This window comes from Peromyscus maniculatus, chromosome 10, assembly GCF_049852395.1.
Source record: "Peromyscus maniculatus bairdii isolate BWxNUB_F1_BW_parent chromosome 10, HU_Pman_BW_mat_3.1, whole genome shotgun sequence".
Taxonomy (NCBI): domain Eukaryota; kingdom Metazoa; phylum Chordata; class Mammalia; order Rodentia; family Cricetidae; genus Peromyscus; species Peromyscus maniculatus.
The window spans coordinates 87,374,699-87,393,989 of NC_134861.1; the positions used below are offsets into that span (position 1 = coordinate 87,374,699).

General features: G+C 44.5%; 1 protein-coding gene across 17 annotated transcripts in view; it reads right to left on the reverse strand.

Annotated features, from left to right (window-relative positions):
* Positions 1 to 19,291, reverse strand: part of Ccdc158 (coiled-coil domain containing 158) — a 57,512-nt gene that overhangs the window by 5,117 nt on the left and 33,104 nt on the right. For 11 of the 17 annotated variants that reach the window (XM_042257650.2, XM_042257652.2, XM_076546644.1 and 8 more), the window contains 8 exons: positions 15,916 to 16,028; positions 13,063 to 13,221; positions 11,729 to 11,821; positions 10,409 to 10,534; positions 9,361 to 9,509; positions 7,505 to 7,564; positions 5,146 to 5,205; positions 1,149 to 1,216 (listed from right to left, as the gene is read on the reverse strand). In XM_042257650.2, the coding sequence (XP_042113584.1) occupies positions 1,149 to 1,216; positions 5,146 to 5,205; positions 7,505 to 7,564; positions 9,361 to 9,509; positions 10,409 to 10,534; positions 11,729 to 11,821; positions 13,063 to 13,221; positions 15,916 to 16,028 (828 nt within the window). The remainder of the gene's footprint in view (positions 1 to 1,148; positions 1,217 to 5,145; positions 5,206 to 7,504; positions 7,565 to 9,360; positions 9,510 to 10,408; positions 10,535 to 11,728; positions 11,822 to 13,062; positions 13,222 to 15,915; positions 16,029 to 19,291) is intronic. The other 6 variants (XM_076546648.1, XM_042257651.2, XM_076546646.1 and 3 more) reach the window with 1 other exon arrangement.

Consider the following 19,291-nt stretch of genomic DNA (forward strand, 5'->3'; position numbering starts at 1 on the left):
CCTTGTGAGTTCCAGGGCCAGTGAAAAGCTCTGTGTCATAAAGCAAGATGGATGGCATCCTGGAACATGACCCTCAAGGCTGACCTTAGGTCTACACACACACACACACACACACACACACACACACACACACACACACACACACAAACATGTGCACCTGCATATACACACAAAAGCATATAATGTTTGATTTTAACTATATTAACACTTCTATAAAGGAAGCTCTTCTCACATTATACTTTAATTTTCCCTATTTACATTAGGACTGGCCAGATTTATAACCATGTTTTTATTGAATAACCGTCATTTTCATTCTTTCTCAATGACTTTCTCTTCTGTTAGTTAAATAGTTAACTCTCTTGCCTTTACTTCTAGATCTAACATACTCTCTATAGTTTTCTCCCTTGTTAAACGGCCTTCTGTGATTTGTTCTTTGGCTATCTTTGAAGTCATTCTCTAACATTTTTCTTGCTCTTTCCCATTCTGAGTCTGAGTCTTGTGACTTTTACACAGTCTGTTCTTCCCATCTCTCCTGGCTCTTCTTTTCAGAAGCTTGTTTTTATGGAAGTCACTTTGCAATTCACTGGAAATGACACGGAGATTCTCCTTTCTTATTCCAGCCATTCCTTAAGCATTTATTTAGCAGCTGCATTTTCTCAGGAAGGGTCTAAATACCCGGGGTGGATCAGGAAGTGAAGACTGCAAGGTTTTACTTCCCAGGCTGTGTCAGGGCATCCAGTACAACAGGAAGTAGTGAGTTACACGGTGTGTTAGAGGATGGTGTGTGATACAAGTGGAAAAGGTAAGGGGAACTGGACAGTGTGGGCAGGTGTGGTTTTTTTTTTTTTTTTGTTTTGTTTTTTAGTAAGTGGTGAGTGTTAAGGGTTGCTGGGAAAGTGACATTTGAACACGATACAATACAATTTGAATACAATAAGGTGATTAGCAATGTTTGTGGCAGTGTAGGTGCAAAAGACCCAACAGGGAGCCAGCCAGCAGGTTCAATGACCAGTTCCAGGTAGGTAAAACAGAATGACAAACGGGGTTGTAGGAAGTGAGACCAGAGTTAATGGGGCTTAACCACTGCTGTGGTGACTGGCTTCCTTCTCTTGGAGTGAGGACCCTCTGCAGATTTCCCCGGAACTCACCTGTAGACGTGAATGTGAAGCAGCTGGACGGATCTTCCAGGTCTCCTGTGTGCAGTGTGACCGGCTCTCTGGAAACATAAGAACAGTGTGCCGGTTAGTTCTGCCAATTCGACCGGACCGAGTAACACCTAGGCGATTATCAAGGCAGACCGCAGGGCTGGGGCGTCTCTGACGCTTCCAGAGATGGTTAGCTCATGCAGACTCCGAACAGATGGTACCGGAGGAGGCAGAGCCTGGTCATGAGAAGGAAGCCGATGGAGGCGTGGCTTTGAGGATCCCTTCCAGCATTCTCCCCAAGTCTACTCTCCTCCTGTCATGGAGTTCTGTCCAAGCACAGCCTGAACACCATAAGCCAAAATAAAATCTTCTCTCTCATGCTGTTTCTTTCAGGTAGAGGAGTTAGTGAAACTAATATAAATGCCAACGCAAAGATTTTCTTTCTAAGGGACAGTACAGATATATGGACCAAGGCAAGCCAATACACACAAATGTGGTGGCTTGAAATATTAACTCAAGATACCCGGTCATAACTGTAAGTTGTAGAGGTTCTGAAATACTGTAATGGGAAGCCCCAAATTATCTTACAGTTTTGCATTCAGTACTTAAGAATGATTTTTTTTTTCCTTTTTGAGCCCGGTCTCTAGCCTAGGCTGGCCTACAGCTCCCTGTGTAGCTGAGGATGACCTTGAACTTCTGAACCTCCTGCCTCTACCTCCTGACTGCTGAGGTTAGAGGTGTGCACCACCATGGCCGATTTATGAGGGGCTTTGTGCATGCTAGGCAAGCACTCTATTAACTGCTGAGCCAAATCCCCAGTCCACTCACTACAATACTGTAGAGCAAATTATATTAATAGAATCTTGGTTAGAAAATTAATTTTTGTGCAATAACAATTATAAATACAAATCATTTTCTCATGTGTTCTATAAGTTGCAATTTTAATCAGTCATTTAAAAGTGAAGCCGGCTGGCTGGGTGCGGTAGCACACACCTATAATCCCTGCACTTGGGAGGCTGAGGCAGGGGAATCTGAGTTCCAGGCCAGCCAGGGTCACATGACAAATAACAAGGAAGGAAACAGAAGAAACCAAAGAGAGTAACAAGAATTCCGAATTAGAAATTCAAGTTTACAAGACACGGCCACATCGGTAGGTTCCGGGTCGGGTCTGAGACTCGGGGTGGCTGAGGTCACAATGACTGCCGCTGTCACAAGGGGACGCCATGAGCTTCGTTTCACTGCTGTGCAAGGTTTTATTCATAGCAGTCATTATGCAGGACACAAATGAAAGAGATGACCGGTGGAAGTGCAACGCTGGAGGTTACTTTACCCATTTCATAGTAATTTTGAGTAACTGGAGAACAACAGTGTTGGGGGTCGATGTTTAAGAATGAAACTACAGCAAAGGAAAATGTATGAGGGCAGCCGGGTGCCTCGGCAGCGGAAGGCGCTTGTTCCAGGCCATGGTGACCTGAGTTAAATCCCTGGGCATACAGTGCAGGGAGAAAACCAGCTCACAGGCTGTTCTCTGATTGCCACACAAGTGCTCTGGCACATACATACGCGCGTGCGCACGTGAGAGCACACACACACACACACACACACACACACACACGTAATGAATGTGAAAATTTTGAAAGGAAAACTGACTTGTTACACACTTTCCGAGTCTCAGTCTCTGAAGAGCATACAGTGGAGTTCCCTGGAGGCTGTACTGACAGCTGGTTATCACAGTAGAGTTTATGCAAAAGCAGATGTGAGAATCCAGATGTCTTTGGCTATGCTAATTGTTCAGTGGTACAGCAATATCTTCTCAGTGAGTTTTTCATAATAAATAAGTATTGACAATTTCATTAGTAAGAAACAGGTTTTTCTAGTCACAGAGAAACTCCAGGGGAGCTTTGGTTAGCTCGGGAAGTAACTCTGCCCCATGCCTGTGACTGGCATGTCCCCAGGTAGTTCCTGGAGTAACCAGAGGCAGGACACAGGAGTGGCCACAAACACACACTTGAAGCCAGTGTGGCTCGAGTTCAATGTGGCCTTCAGAGTTGACAAGCTGAATGACCCTGGCAAATGGCTTCAACAATCTGAGTCTTCATTTCTAGCCTAAATATAGGAAAATAAAAGCCTCCACATAGATTAGTCAGACAAAGGGAGATAACTCTTAAGCAAGCAGAACACAGAAGGGATGAAATTATAATGTAGTTATTATTCAAAGGTACAGAGTGGTACTATATAGCCAAGCAAGGAGGAAATCAGCACATCTTTTCTGCTTAAAAGAAAAGACACATTTACAAAGACTCAATGTGTACTGTGCTCAAGAAGCAGACACAGAAAGTCCATATGACATTGCCTTGATTCAGTCACTGAAATATATTTACTGAATGGTTACTTGGTAGGCACTGTGCTCCAGTGCTGAGGACACAGGAATAAGGAAGCCTGTCCTTAACTGTCTTAGGGTCTCTACTGCTGTCATGAAACGCCAAGACCAAAGCAACTTGGGGAGGAAAGGGTTTCTTTAGCTTACACTTCTGCATCACAGTTCATCATCAAAGGAAGTCAGGACAGGAACTCAAGCAGGCCAGGAACCTAGAGCCAGGAGCTGATGCAGAGGCCATGGAGGGGTGCTGCTCACTGGCTTGCTCTTCATGGCTTGCTCAGCCCACCTTCTTATAGAACCCAGGACCACAAGCCTTGGGATGGCACCACCCATAATGGCCTGGACCCCATCAATCACAAATTAAGAAAATGTTTCACAATCTTGCCTCCTGCTGGATCTCATGGAGGCACTGTCTCAACTGAGGCTCCCTCCTCCTGATGACTCCACTGTATCAGCTGGCAGACTGGCCAGAACATCCCCTAAGATTTAAGCACTTCCACGTATGTAATCATTTCACACTCTAGAGATACGAAGATGGTTATGGATCATGAAAATGGAAAAGATTAAGGATTTTCTATATGTATTCTATAAACACACATTATAATTTTATACAACTGGAGGGTCAGAACCCAAATCTGTCTGCTCAGTGTTGTGCCCAGATTGTAAACCCCAGAGAGACCACCAAGGACGAGCATACCAGAATGCAAAAGCAAGGTTTATCTGTTACAAGTCCTGACAGGGAACTCAACTCAAGCCATCTCAAGTGAGGCAGAGAAGAGTTATTTTTTCTTGGGGAAGTTATTTTTTATAGGCAAAACCCATAAAATTTCTTAGAGGGGAGGGGGTTAGTACGGGTCTATCCTTGATTGGTCCAGTTTTTCCTGGGCCTGGACTTTATCTTATTCTAGCTTATCTGTTTGCCCTGTCAGGAGTTTTACAACTCCTCTCCAGGGTCTGGTCATGTTATCTCCAGAGAGGTTACCATCAGACATCCTGACTCTGTTCTTTTGTTCCTGGGGCTGGTGCCATCATTTCTGGGGACTTGAAACTGGCCTGGGTCTATCTATATTAAGATATCTTTGTCTAAGACCCCCTTTTTGAGACAATAGAGTGAGGGTCTTGTGCCTAGATCATGTCCCCAAAGCCGCCACTGGAGACTTTAGGTACAGAATGCAAAAGTAAGGTGTTTTCTAAGTTTACAAGCCTCCAGGGAGGCTCTTCCAAATCTCTCACTCACAGCAGGGAGGTTGGAAGAAGCACTCCCCTTTCTTTGTGAGGCTAGTTCTTAAAGGCACAGACCATATAATTTATTTTAACCTGCCTCCCTTTTTAGTCTTTTGGTCGAATATCCTGACTGTGTTTTCCAAAGTCCCTGTAGCAGATACAGCCACCTGGGGAAAAGGGGTCTAAGTTCTTATCTACACTTAGGAATCCTGGTTTAAGCTTCTCTTTGTCTGTAGGGGATAAAGTGGAGGGTTTTACTGAGGTATCGCACTCAGTGTTATCTATTTCAAGGGCATAGGACAGCACATGGTACAGTACAGAGCTCCTTGTCTTCTCAGTAAGTGAACAGAACAAAAGGACATTTTGTAACTTAACGACAGGGAAATAATTTCTCACCTGCTAAGAGTTTCGCTGGATTTGCTGCCTTCAGTGGATTCCCTCAAGGAATTGTTACTTCTGTTGGTAGAAGAACAGAGAAATTAAAGACAATGTTATAAAGCTGGTCACAGTGGCCTAGGCCTTTAATCCCAGCACCTCTGCGAATTCCAGGCCAGCCTGGTCTACATAGTGAGTTCCAGGACATGAGACCCTGTCTTGAAAAAATAAAAAGAAAACAAACATAGAATGTTATTTTCTTCTTAATATAATAAAAATCTGTGAGAGAAATAATTTATGTATTAGTGGAGGTAGGTGCTGGGAATTGAACCCAGGGTTGTGTGCAAGAACAAGCTACATCCTAAACTCAGTTTCTTCTTAAACTGCCGCCAGCTTTATGAGAAAGCGCGTTTTCATTTGAGCACGAATTTGGGGCAGTTACAGACTCAGAAGGTTGAGGATGAAGCTCCTGCTTTTCTGGGTGGAGAAAATGTACAGTCAAAAGAAGACAGCTGTGAGATGCTCAGCAAGAAAAGGAGCCTCCTGCCAAGGCCCACGGCCTGAATCTGATCCCTGGAGCCCACACGGCGGCGTAAGGAGAGAAGCGACTCCTGCAAGCTGTCCTGTGGCGCGTGCACGCGCGCACACACACACACACACACACACACACACACACACACACACACACACACACACACACCATAAATAAATATATGTAGGGAAAAATGTTTTAAAAGGGGAAGTGAACCATTGGGAATTGAAAGCAATCAGTTGGGGACTAAAGACAGCTTAGTACAGTGCTTGCCTGTCAGGTACAAAGCTCTGAGTTTGATCTCAGCACCATGTAAATGGGGAGCGTGGCCCCTGCCTATAATCCTATCAATCAAGCGGTAGAGGCAGGGGGACCAGGAGAAGTTTAAGGTCACCATTCCTGGCTGTACACGGGAGGAAGAGGACTAATCTGGTCAGAAGAGCAGGCTGTGTTGTAGGTTATGGCTGTGATCAAACACCATGACCAGCAGCAGCCTGGAGGAATGTGCTTATTTTGCTTTCACATCACAGTTCATCCTTGAGAATCAGGGCAGGAACTCAAGATAGAAACCTGGAGGCAGGAACTGAAGCGGAGGCCATGGAGGGATGCTGCTTACTAACTTGCTCCTCATGGCTTGCTCAACCTGCTTTCTCTAACAACTCAGGACCGCTGGCCTAGGGATGGCACCACCCCCTGTGGGCTGAGACCTCCCCCATCAGTCATTCCTCAAGATGGGCTTGCCCACGGGCCAGTTTTATGTGGCACTTTCTCAGCTGTGGTTTCCTCTTTTCAATCAACTCTCGCTGCTATCAGGTTGACTTAAAACTGGCCAGCACAGGCTAGCGCTACAAGTCAGGGAGTTTTCACTGCCAGGCCGAGGGGCCAGTGTTCACTGTAGCAGGCAGAGATGAGGGAACAATGGGTTCTGTGTCTTCTCTAATAATGGATTAATATTAGACTTTTTTTTTTTTTTGCTAACTTTTTCTCAAGAATTGTCCTTTTAGGGTTTTATAGAGTGTTACAAGTTTTCTTCATGTTATTTTTTATGATTTCATTTAGACTTCAGCTTTTCAATTATTGATGAATATAGGATTATCTTTAGTAAGAGTCTTACAATCATTCATTGTTTCTGTTGTAACTTCCTTCTGGATCACCCTTCAAAGTTACAGAAACCACGGTAAATATGTGTAAATGTAGACAAAGTCCTTTGGTATGGCATACCACACAAACAGTTCACATGGATAAACATCAGTGTTTTGTCTGGATGCTGAATGTACTAAGTCCCGTGAGTTAAGACTTAGTCCCCAGCACGGAACTACAGGAAGGCAGTGGAGCCTTCAGGAGGTGGGGCCTTGTGGGCAGTTCATAGGTCACTGGGTGGGACATCCAAGGGAGCTGTCATCCCTGGCCTTCTCTCCTTTGCTTCCCAGCGGTGAGGTGAGCAGTCCGCCTCAGTCGCCTTGCCGTTTGCCATCTGATACCCTCAATGGAGTCCCAAAGCTATGGGTGTGCCTGACTGTGGGCTAGAACCTTCGGGATGGGGTGCACATCAACTTCTACTCTGGTAAGTTATCTCGGACACTTTTATAGTGACAGAAAGCTGAGGACCACAATCAGCAAGATTTAAAATAAGCAAAAGAAAGGAAAGGAGAAGAGAGGAGAGGCAAGGCTTTCAGTTGATTTCTAGACCCTGAAGTCCTTTTTAGAGTTAAGCATTGAACAGCTTTCCTTCTCTGAAGCCAATACGCACAACAAGTTCCATGAAAACTATGCAAACCCACTTCCCAGCTTCCCAGGCCACAGAAAATATTCCTGGCTAGTGAATCCGACTAAGTCTGATGCTCTCACCTGTGGCAGAGTTCTGATCTCAGGCTCGATTCCGTGATGCAGTCTCTGACTCTATCATCTCTGTAGACAGATAAACTCAGTTAACTACAGACACATGCATTTCTGCATTCTTGGTCTGTTAGAAATAATCACTCACTCATGCTTAATTTTTCTTTAAGTTACAACTGTATTTTAAGCAACCAGGCAAATTTGACAAGAGCCAGCTAGTTCTGGATTCAGCTCAGATAATGCTTTCTTCCAGGGATTGGTTTCTGGGTTTCAATTTATTGTTGTTTTTAATAGGTTGGAGCTGTGTAGCCCTGGCTGGCCTGGAACTCGTTATGTAACCAGGCTGGCCTCTAACTGGCAGCAATGCTCCTGTCTCTGCACCACAAGTGCTAGGATTCCAGGCATGCATCACGACAAGGGCTTTCTTTCATGCATTCTTCAGCATTAGACAGATGTTAGATGTCAGTGACAAGGCCGTTTGTAGAGTTACAGAAAACTGACCCAAATTCTCACCAAATACGTTTTCTGATACAGTCCCGATACAGCTCAGGGGCAGAGATGGATGCTGACCGCAACTGATGGGAAGCCATGGTAACCCTGTAGACTCCAGTGTTGGGTCACCAGTGCTCAGGGCAGAGCTTGTACCTCTGGCGTCAATCTATTCAATACCGTCCTGGCACAGATGGCCATCAGAGTTACAAGAAAAGTGAAGTGCTCAGCCTGGTGTGGCAGCACATGCATCCACACTCTGGATGGTGAGGCAGGAGGATCAAGAGTTCAAAGCCAGCCTGGGATACATAGGAAGACTCTGTGGTGCTGGACGCCCTTAATCCCAGCAGGGGCAGGCAGATAACTGTGAGTTTGAGGCCAGCCTGGTTTACAAGGGAGTTCCAGGACAGCCAGGGCTACACAGTGACTATGTCTCATTCCCCGACACACAGAAAAGAAAGTGGTCTGCAAGTCAAAGCCTTCTTTGCTGGAATAACCAACAGAACATTTCTGACATTTTATGACTGAGGTAATGCAGTGTCATGATAGGTAATCAATGTATTCCTAATGTTTTACTGTTATTATTAACAATTAGATAAATCCAGCTAATGTTGGCATTTGGGTTAAATATACATTCTCAGGATATCTTAAGGACCTAGAGATATGTTATATAGAGATATTTCTTCAGAAAAATTTACTTTCAGATATTTGCCATATAAGCACATGAATACAAAAATAAGATTAGCACCAACGTAGATACCACGTTAAATTCTTTAGCAGAAGTTAATTTAAGTGACAATATGAGAGCATTTGAAAAGCACACAGGAGTCTCACTGACCTCTGCCGACGTGGGCAGGAGGGCTGGTGGACTCATCTGTTTTGGATGAGACATCCTATTAATTTGTCATGAACAGCCAGAGACCTAGGCTTTTCCTATTAGCGTATTCCTTGAGCGTTCCTAGTTCTCAGTGTGTATAGTTTTCTAGCTTCACAATGGACTGGGTGCTGCGCCCAAATCAGCTCTTTGAGATTTGTTTTTTCATTTGTAAAATGAGATAAGAAACATTGTCCCACCTTGTCACAACTGGTGGTGCATACTCAATTACAATTATGGTCATGCGATCTCTTGGGAATCATAAATCACTACAAATGACCACTGACTAGCACTGCCTATCGGTCTCTTTCTGGACTGACTGTGTGTCCATTTGCCCTTGGGGTTGGCCTCATTGATTGGCTTAACCTCTCCACCTTCAGGCTGCTTTTCCTGGTGACTTCACATTAACCCTTGACCTTCCAGATAGGAACATGTGGATGACCCAGTGGTGACGCCCGAGAGGAGCACTGCCGTTACCAGCATGCAGTCTCACGTGGCCACCTACAGCGCTCCAAGGGACGCCGTCCTTCCGTCCTCCTCCGTCTTGCTCAGAGGCATGGCCGGCTCCTCATTGATCACACTTCTCAGCTCCTGGAGAAGCTGTTTCAGGTCCCTCGTGGGGTCTTCCTTCAGGGTGTTGTTTTTCATGGAGTGCTGGTTAAAACAACGCACAAAGACTTAGTGTTTCCTATCTGTACGCTATATTCTCTTCTGAAATGAATTCGGCTGCTGAAAGACTTAGGGAAGAGCAGAATCAATGACGGTTTATTTAGCAGTGCACAAGTCTGTTTCAACTACTAGTCATATAGACAGCACCGAACTTTTATTTAAACAGTACTTGCAATGGTTCTGATGATCCTGTTGCCATTCTGAAGACAGGACTTTTAAAAGTAAAAACGTGAGTATTATAACTGACAGATGGAACAAGTTTTTTTCTTGTCTTTTCTTTCTTTGTTAAGGGTTAGAGCTGGCTTCTGATTATAAGGAATTCAGAGAAAACTTGAATTTATATTGTCCATGTTTTTTCTTGTGTTTTGAAAGTATAAAAAGTTAAACTAAAAATTTTACCAAGTTACTAACATTTTAACTAGAGGGACTAAATAAAGGTATTTTAGGGTTAATGAAATATTAACAATAAGTTTATTAAGGTATAACATAAAGCCAGCAGTTTTTGTCTTGGTGAAGTATTAAATACACTGCACTTAGCATGTGATATGCTATTTATTTTACCGTCTGTGTTTCTCTGTTATATGAAACATGCCTGTGCTGGGACTAACAGGAGAACTGGATATAATACAATTAAATAATTCAATTTAATATTTTCTCTTATCATTAATCCCAATGACTTTTTTTTATGTTTTCTAAGAAAATAACAGGGAAGAAAATATTTTTTCATATGGACTCCATTGGATTCCTAGGAAATTGCATAAATCTGAAATTTAGTCATTGAAAATGCTAGTTATAAACATTATTTTCATAAGTGACTTTTTCCCAACTTATATTACTCCCATATTACGCCATTCATTTTATGGATTACATGATTGCTTACTAACATGAGACAGGAAGCTGGCCGTAGACTGAGAGGATGGTACATTAGAATGAGACCGAGCTACGGATGCCGGCTGGAGAAGGCGAGGTTTCATTGAAGGATTAGAGGTGTATCCAGGGCCCTGAAGTTCCTACAGACAATGCAGATGTGAACAGATGTGAACAGAGTAATGTTAACCTACAGCTACAAAGAACTGTGAAATCAAATTGTTTTTTAATTTCACAGGCAAAATCTATTATTGAAACTTTAAAACACTGAGTAACTTAAAATATACTTCTGAAAATATACACATTTCATTATAAAAGTACTTTTTAAAAAAATATGTTTTGTCATGTAAATTATTTCACAAATAAGCCAAACATTTATCCTTTGGGTCTTTGGTTAACTCGACATCTGTGCGTGGAAAACTCTTTCCTTACATATCCCCAAGGCAGGCGCTTGTGGAACATTGTTTCACTTAATTTTTGTAACTAAGACTAAAATGTGATGTTTCGGTGTTATCCTATATGAAAAGTATGGGTACAGTGGGTAGCAATACTTCCACAGACTGTGTAAATATAGCAGATGACATAGAAAATACATTTAAATGTAAACTATGTAGGGACCGGGAAGCTGGCCCGGATGGTAGGGGGCTTGTGGTACAAGCTCAAGGACTTCAACGTCCAGCACTCTCGGAATACGCCAAGTGTGGTGGCCTGAGTCTGGAATCCCAGAGCTGGGTGGTGGAGAGTGATGGGTGCCGGGCCTTGCTGGGCAGTCAGCCTAACCTAATTACTGCGTACCAGATTCAGTGAGTGTTGTGTGATATTTTGTTTGTGTTCTGACAAATAGAGCTTGCCTGGAGATCAGAGGGTGGAGCTAGCTACTAGTTAACCATAGAGGCCAGGTGATGGAGGCTCACACCTTTGATCCCAGCACTCAGGAGGTGGAGACAGGATCTTGGCCCCCTTTTGGTCTGAGGATCTGGAGAAATAAGAAGTCACTAGTGGCTGCTTCTCTGCTTCTCTGATCTTTCAGGTTATTATCCCAATATTTGACTCCTGGATTTACTGATAAGACTAATTAGGTTCACACTTCAAGTGAGAGATCCTGTGGAGAAGTGACTGAGGAAGAAACCTAACATTGACTTCTGACCTCCACAGTGCTCACTTAAAAACATATGAATACGTACACGCATTCACATGGGGGCACACGAGCTCGCACACACACACACACACACACACACACACACACACACCCAGAAATGTACATAAAGAAAATATCCCAGAGTATCAAGCACAGGCACTGTTTCTGCTTAGATCATCTATGATGAAAACCCCCTTACTTTCACATCCAGAGTGTGCTGAAGCTTTAGACGCACGGATTCTTGCTCCTGGCGCTGTATGATGTCCTGGCATTCTGCAAACTGCAAAGACGCCTACAATCAAGCAACCATAAGTGTTTATCCTCCATTCTTTATGCACGTGTACTTCCTTAACCAACTCAAGGAAAACCACCCTCCACCCCGGCACACTGTATTCTAATGATCCATTTATCTGTTGCATTCAGTCATGTGGCCTATCTTATCCAATATATCCTTGGCAAACACACAATAATTAGTATGAGTGAATGAACAAAGGATGAAATTAGCAAAAAGTTTTATCAAAGAATAAAACTTCACAGGCTGGGCTCAGAAGTCAGGCCTGTAGTCCTAGGACACAGGAGGCAAAAACGGGAAGATCAGTAGTTCAATGCTACCCTGGGCTATATAGCAAGTGTGAGGCCATATTCAAAAATTCCAGATTACAGCTCAGATTCAGAAGAGCATGTTTCAAGAAACAAAGCTGGCATAGTCAGATCACAGATTATTTTATCTAAGCAGAAAGGTCTGGTTTCTTAGGAATTGATGATTGGTTTTGACGCAGTTTGAGGTTTCCAGGGTTTGGGAGTAACAGGGAGACAGTTTTACCCTGTGTGACAAATGATCAACACAGGGACAGGCCTTCTCCATTCGCCTGTTTCCTTCCCGCCTTTCCAGACCCAACACAGTGTCAGACATCAGCAGCATCACTTTATTAACATTTAAGAGGCTGTGTTCCGACTAAAGTCCAGTTACTTTTGATGGTAGGTTAGGTGCTCATGCAGGCATGTTACTAAGGATAGCAAGGACACGTTATATCTACTGCTCCTCTGACTTGTGTTAGCCTGAAAATGGTTATTTTTCTGGGGGAAAAAAAGTTTGCTATTATGACTGGAGTCTAAACTGTTCCTCACAGAGCATGGAAGCTTTAGGAGGTGGGCCCAGCAGACAGAAAGGCCTCTAGAGACAGAACAGGCCTTTCCTGACTCTGGCTTCACACTTGGCTCCCTGGTCTGCCATGATATAAGGTGTGGCTGCCATACTTTCCACTACCATGGGGGGCTGAAAGAAACATGAAATCATGAACAAAAATAAAGCTCCACTGCTTCTGCTAGGCAGTTCAGTGACAGCCACACTGAGCGCCCACTGCATACGCTTGGCTGTGAGTTTTAAAGTGAGGCTCCTCTTACGTGACAGCTTGCCTCTGCTGTAAGACTGGGATGCGAGGCACATCACTTGGTGGCCCAGCACTTCCGCTGAGAACTACCCTATCCGGCTGTTATCTGCAGGCTAACCTCATCTGCTCAGTCAATAACTACCTTGTCAAGAGCGACCTCCATGTTCGCAACCTTCTCCTTCAAGCGCCGTTCCTGAGACCGCAGCACTTCCAGCTCCCCGGCCATCTTGTTTTTCTCTGTTGCTACGGTACTCAGCTCCTGGCTGAGCTTACTCTTCTCTTCTTTCAAAAAGTGTTTCTCCTGTAATTACAGAAGAGAACGTAGCAGGAGTAATTGCTGGAGCCTAAAACGCCCCTCAGAGGACTCGAGTTAGACACATTTTCATCTCTACTGGTATTCCTCCTAGGGTCCAGAGACTTTGCATACATCTACAGAGTACGAAGGAACCGTGCATCACAAAAACAGTATTTTGGTGCAGCAGGACTGAATTACGGCATGCTAAATTTTACTAAAATTTACCTTAAATAGTAAGATATTTAAAGAAGATGCATTTATTTTGAAGGTCTCACGGGTTTCAATCTTGCTTCATGGTTGGATATTTATTTCATAAATGTTTACTGTAGATTGTGTGACAAAACCAAACAGGACAGGCAGCTCCTGCCCTGACGTCACTGTCAGTGGAACGGTGACAATAAACTTGCTAATATAGTGTCCTTGATATTAAACAACAATGTCATTCAATTTGGTTTTCTCCTTTAGAAAAGTACTGTGGGACAAATACAAAAACAGGGCATGGCTAACTGTCAAGGTCAAACACAGGCATCGTGTCCTCTAGTCTGTTTCTTTGTGTATTATTTTTCATAACGAAAACGTTTGCTATGAATGAGTCAGGAAGTGTTGTCATGGCAACACACTTTCTATTGCTTTTTTCCCCCTTTCCTGATTGGCTTGGACAGGAACATCTGTAGAATGGAGGATGGTGGGTTTGCTTTCCAAGTCTCTTGTTCTATTTGGGAGAATTCCTTTGAGCTGTGGGGACACCTGTCTCACATGGAGGCAGATGTGGGCTGCTGGGGACACCTGTCTCATATGGAGGCAGATGTGGGCTGTGGGGACACCTGTCTCACGTGGAGGCAGATGTGGGCTGAGGGGACACCTGTCTCACGTGGAGGCAGATGTGGGCTGTGGGGACACCTGTCTCACGTGGAGGCAGATGTGGGCTGAGGGGACACCTGTCTCACGTGGAGGCAGATGTGGGCTGAGGGGACACCTGTCTCACGTGGAGGCAGATGTGGGCTGTGGGGACACCTGTCTCACGTGGAGGCAGATGTGGGCTGAGGGGACACCTGTCTCACGTGGAGGCAGGGGTGGGCTGACTTTGGGCAGCAACTTCACAAAGCCCTAATTACCATCAATCAAGAAAAGCACTACTTTAGAGTTCCAAGGGGAAATAATGAGGAGAAAGAGAAAAGAATATATTCAGGAAAAGAGAAAAGGAGGAAGGAAAATGGGAGAGAACAGAGAAAAGAGAAACAAGTAGGTCCATGTGATGAAGGGGGCATACAAATCTATGTACCTTCTAAAGTACCCCAGGGGCTCATTGTTGGCAATAAACTAATTAATAGACTATTAGTGATAAATATAAATAACGGATAAAGTAATTTAGTAACTGACTATTTTCACTTGTACCATTTTTAAATTTTTAATGATTTATTTTAATTTTATGTGCATTGGTGTTTTGCCTGCATGTGTCTGTGTGAGGGTGTCAGACCCTCTGGAACTGGAGCTACAGACAGCTGTGAGCTGCCACGTGGTCACTGGGAATTGAACCCGGGTCCTCTGGAAGAGCAGCCAGTGCTCTTACCGCTGAGCCATCTCTCCAGCCCCATGTTCTTTCTTTTGCATGTTCATTTCGGTCAGTTCTGTTACAAATATGAGAATGTAAATTTGCGTCAGACTGACATCAGACAACATCGAACATAAACACAAATTTCGTGTTTGCTATTGAACATTTTTTATTCAATAATTGTGAAGACTCCACCTGACTAACCAGAGTTGTGTAGGAATACACCAACAGCTGTAGCCCTCCAGCCCCCACACACGTTCTTCAAACGTGTGTATCAGCTTCCTCAGTTTACCCTAGATTATGAACATTTGGTCCTTCATCCCTTCACAGTAATGTACAGTTTCACGAGCGAATTCCAGTTCTCTTTTCAAGATAAAAAGGCCACCTCTACCATAGTGTGTGTGTGTGTGTGTGTGTGTGTGTGTGTGTGTGTGTGTGTGTGTGTGTGTTTTCGTTTTCTTATCTGGGGACCAAAACGGGGCCTTGCCCTTCTAGCTAAGTAGCAAGTGCTCTCTCACTGAGCACTGAGCGGTCCGCGGCCACTGTGGTACTGAACAACTTCATCTGTGCCCATCTGTGCCCATCTGTGCCCCTGCTGTCTGCTCCTCTAGACCTCGCTGATCCTCTACGTCCGGCAGCATCTATTGCATAATTCTTTACATGGTTGTTTCCCGAAGACACCGGCGGTATTGACTATATGTTGTTTATGACTCTTTCCTGCCTCCACAGCAATGTCCCTCTGACCATCCGGCACTGACACTGGCTGTCCTGTGAGACCCCCTGCAGGGGCTGGAGGTGGCCCCGCGGTTTAGAGCATTTGTTGCTCTTGCAGAAGACCCAGGTTTGGTTCCCAGCTCACAACCACCCATAACTCCATTCCCGGGGCATTTGACACAGTCTTCTAACCTGTGCACACACATGGTACACATACACAAATACATATATATGGGCAGGCCAAACAGCCATATAGATAATAAATCAAAAAGTTACATTTGCATTTAAAAGTCCTCTCTAATGTTCCTTCTGGAACTTACCCTCATTCTCTCCATCAGAGATTTCTCCCCAGCTGCACTTCCTGCACCGCGTCCTCTTCTGCCGTATAGTGAGTTAACAAGCAACTTTGCTGGTTTCTCAGGACAGAGACTCACCTTGTTGGCACTTGTTACGGCCTCTTCTAGAAACTGCACCTTGCTCTGCAGGGCATCTATCTGACCCCTCTTGGCTGTGATTTGCTTCTGCATGCCCATTGCCACCTTCATGGCTGCGGGAAAGATGCAAGTCGTACATGTTGAGAGGCTGGCTACTGTAACGTGTGACAAGAGGGCACATGAGAGTCACTGAGGCCCCCGGAAGTGCAAACTAAAATATCAGGGAACAAAGTCTCTAGGGTTACATTGTCACTGCTACAAATTCCCAGAGAGTCCCGACTACAAAATCTATGTGGTGATGTGCTGTGTTTCTTGGCTATTGGAGTTGACTTCAGTGACTACGATTAGTTACATGTTTTCATCGATAATAATCACACTGAACAAATTTATATACAAATAGGGAACACACATAAAAATAGTCATATATGTTTGACCAAGATGATTTGTTTCAGAAACCCGTGTTTAAAATATCATTTAAGACATGTGCTACTAACAAACTTTTAAAAGACTCCAGGGATATCACAACCGTTTCATTCTCAGAGTTATTGTCACATTCTAGAACTCATTACAGTCTCAATAGTAAAAATGCCACAGAAGCACAGAAATGGTTGTTTTGGGAAAGGTGATGGTGTTTTAATTTTTAAAGACTTCTTTCTTTCTCTCTTTCTTTCTTTTTTTTAAAGTTCAGCCAATAGCTTAGGCTTGTTTTTTTAGCTAGCTCTTATAACTTAACCCATTTCTTTTCTTTTTTTTTGGCTTTTCAAGACAGGGTTTCTCTGTGTAGCTTTGCGCCTTTCCTGGATCTCACTCTGTAGACCAGGCTGGCCTTGAACTCACAGAGATCCGCCTGGCTCTGCCTCCCAAGTGCTGGGATTAAAGGTGTGCGCCACCACTGCCCGGCTAAGATTTATTTCTTTAATTTTATATGTATAAGCTTTTTTGCCTACATTTATGTATGTGCACCACATGTGTGTCTGGTGCCTGTGTGGACCAGAAGAGGGCGTCAGATCCCTTAGAACTGAAGTCATAGACGGCCATGAGCCACCTATGTGAGAGCTGGCAATCGCACCCTGGTCCTCTGCAAGAGCAACATGTGCTCTAAACCACTGAGCCATCTCTCCAGCACCAGATGAGAATGTTCCTCAGAATCCTTAGGACATGGCAAGCCACTGAAAAGACAGGAGAAGGCTGTCTTTACATAGAATTTTAAAGTCAGAAGACCTTATCTTTTATTTAAAAGTCAGTTGAGGGAATAGGTTTGAAACTGATATTGCTTTGAGTCAGACCTGGCTATAAATTAGAAGTTAAAAAGAAAAAGGAAAATATACTATTTGTTGAAAACAAAACATCAGAAAAATCCTGAGATTTTTTTTTTCATTAACAACATATTGTTCTTGCCAGGTGTGGTTAGGCACTCCTTTAATCCCAGCACTCAGGAGGCAGGTGGATCTCTGAGTTTGAGGCCAGCCTGATCTACATAGCAAATTATAGCTAGTCAGGGCTACAAAATGAGACTCTGTCTTAAAAAAAATTCTCATAATAATCTGCCAAAATCCAGGTCTATAATTCAATAGTAATGCACTATTTTTTTAAAATAATATTTTTATTTATTTTTTGAAAATTTTTAACTTTTATACAATGATATTTTTAATCATATCCTTTCATAATTACCTCCTTCCAACCCACTGGAGTGGCTCCTACCGCATCCTTCCTTCACTCTCAGACAGGGTCATGTATATCCCAGACTGGCCTTGAATCTGTTGTGTAGTTAAAGATGACCTTGAACTTCTGATCCCCTGTTTCCATCTCCTCAGGGCTGATAATTTAGGGGTCTGCCATCAGGCCCAATTTATTTGGTGCTAGGGATTTGAACCTAGCAATCTCACTCACATGGTATGTGTATGGTCAGTTCACTCTCACTCACATGACACATACATGGTCAGTCCACTCTCACTCACATGACACATGTATGACCAGTCCACTCTCACTCACATGACACATGCATGGTCAGTCCACTCTCACTCACATGACACATGTATGGTCAGTCCACTCTCACTCACATGACACATGTATGGTCAGTCCACTCTCACATGACACATGCATGGTCAGTCCACTCTCACTCACATGACACATGTATGGTCAGTCCACTCTCACTCACATGACACATGTATGGTCAGTTCACTCTCACTCACATGGCACATATATGGTCAGTCCACTCTCACTCACATGACACATGATGGTCAGTCCACTCTCACTCACATGACACATGCATGGTCAGTTCACTCTCACTCACATGACACATGTATGGTCAGTTCACTCTCACTCACATGGCACATGCATGGTCAGTCCACTCTCACTCACATGGCACATGTATGGTCAGTTCACTCTCACTTACAGGATACGTACATGGTCAGTCCACTCTCACTCACATGGCACATGTATGGTCAGTTCACTCTCACTTACAGGATACGTACATGGTCAGTATGGCCAGCAAGTACAAAGGTACAAGTGTGATAAAACCCCTCATCTAGTTCTTCTATTATCAAATCCCGTCTCATTCTTATCTTGCTTCTAATAGTCACTGATCTACAGTGGCAATCCACATGTAACAAATACGAGGTTGAGTGGAAATTATCAGTGGCTTACATTTCCATCCTTAAAAATAAGGGGAGACAATGAGCTTTGCTAGAAATTACTGAAGTAGCCATAGGGAGAAAAGGACTGACGTGTTTTCAGATATGTCAGGACTAAAGCACGTGGCAATGTCCCTTAAAACACAGCAGAAACACTGCTTCGTACGCCCTTCACTAACGCCATGTGTACTTCTCTCATGACCTGGCCCCGTGACGAGGTGATCCAGGTTTGTGTTCTAATGAATCCAGACACGGGAATTAAAGCAGAGGAGGGAGGCAGGGAGGAGGGAGGAGGAGGGAGGCAGGGAGGAGGGAGGCAGAAGGCAGGGAGGAGGGAGGCAGGGAGTAGGGAGACAGGAGGCAGGGAGGAGGGAGACAGGAGGCAGGGAGGAGGGAGACAGGAGGCAGGGAGGAGGGAGACAGGAGGCAGGGAGGAGGGAGGCAGGGAGGAGGGAGACAGGAGGTAGGGAGGAGGGAGGCAGGGAGGAGGGAGACAGGAGGCAGGGAGTAGGGAGACAGGAGGCAGGGAGGAGGGAGACAGGAGGCAGGGAGGAGGGAGGCAGGGAGGAGGGAGACAGGAGGCAGGGAGGAGGGAGGCAGGGAGGAGGGAGGAGGGAAGCAGGGAGGAGGGAGGCAGGGAGGAGGGAGGCAGAAGGCAGGGAGGAGGGAGGCAGGGAGGAGGGAGGCAGGGAGGAGGGAGACAGGAGGCAGGGAGGAGGGAGACAGGAGGCAGGGAGGAGGGA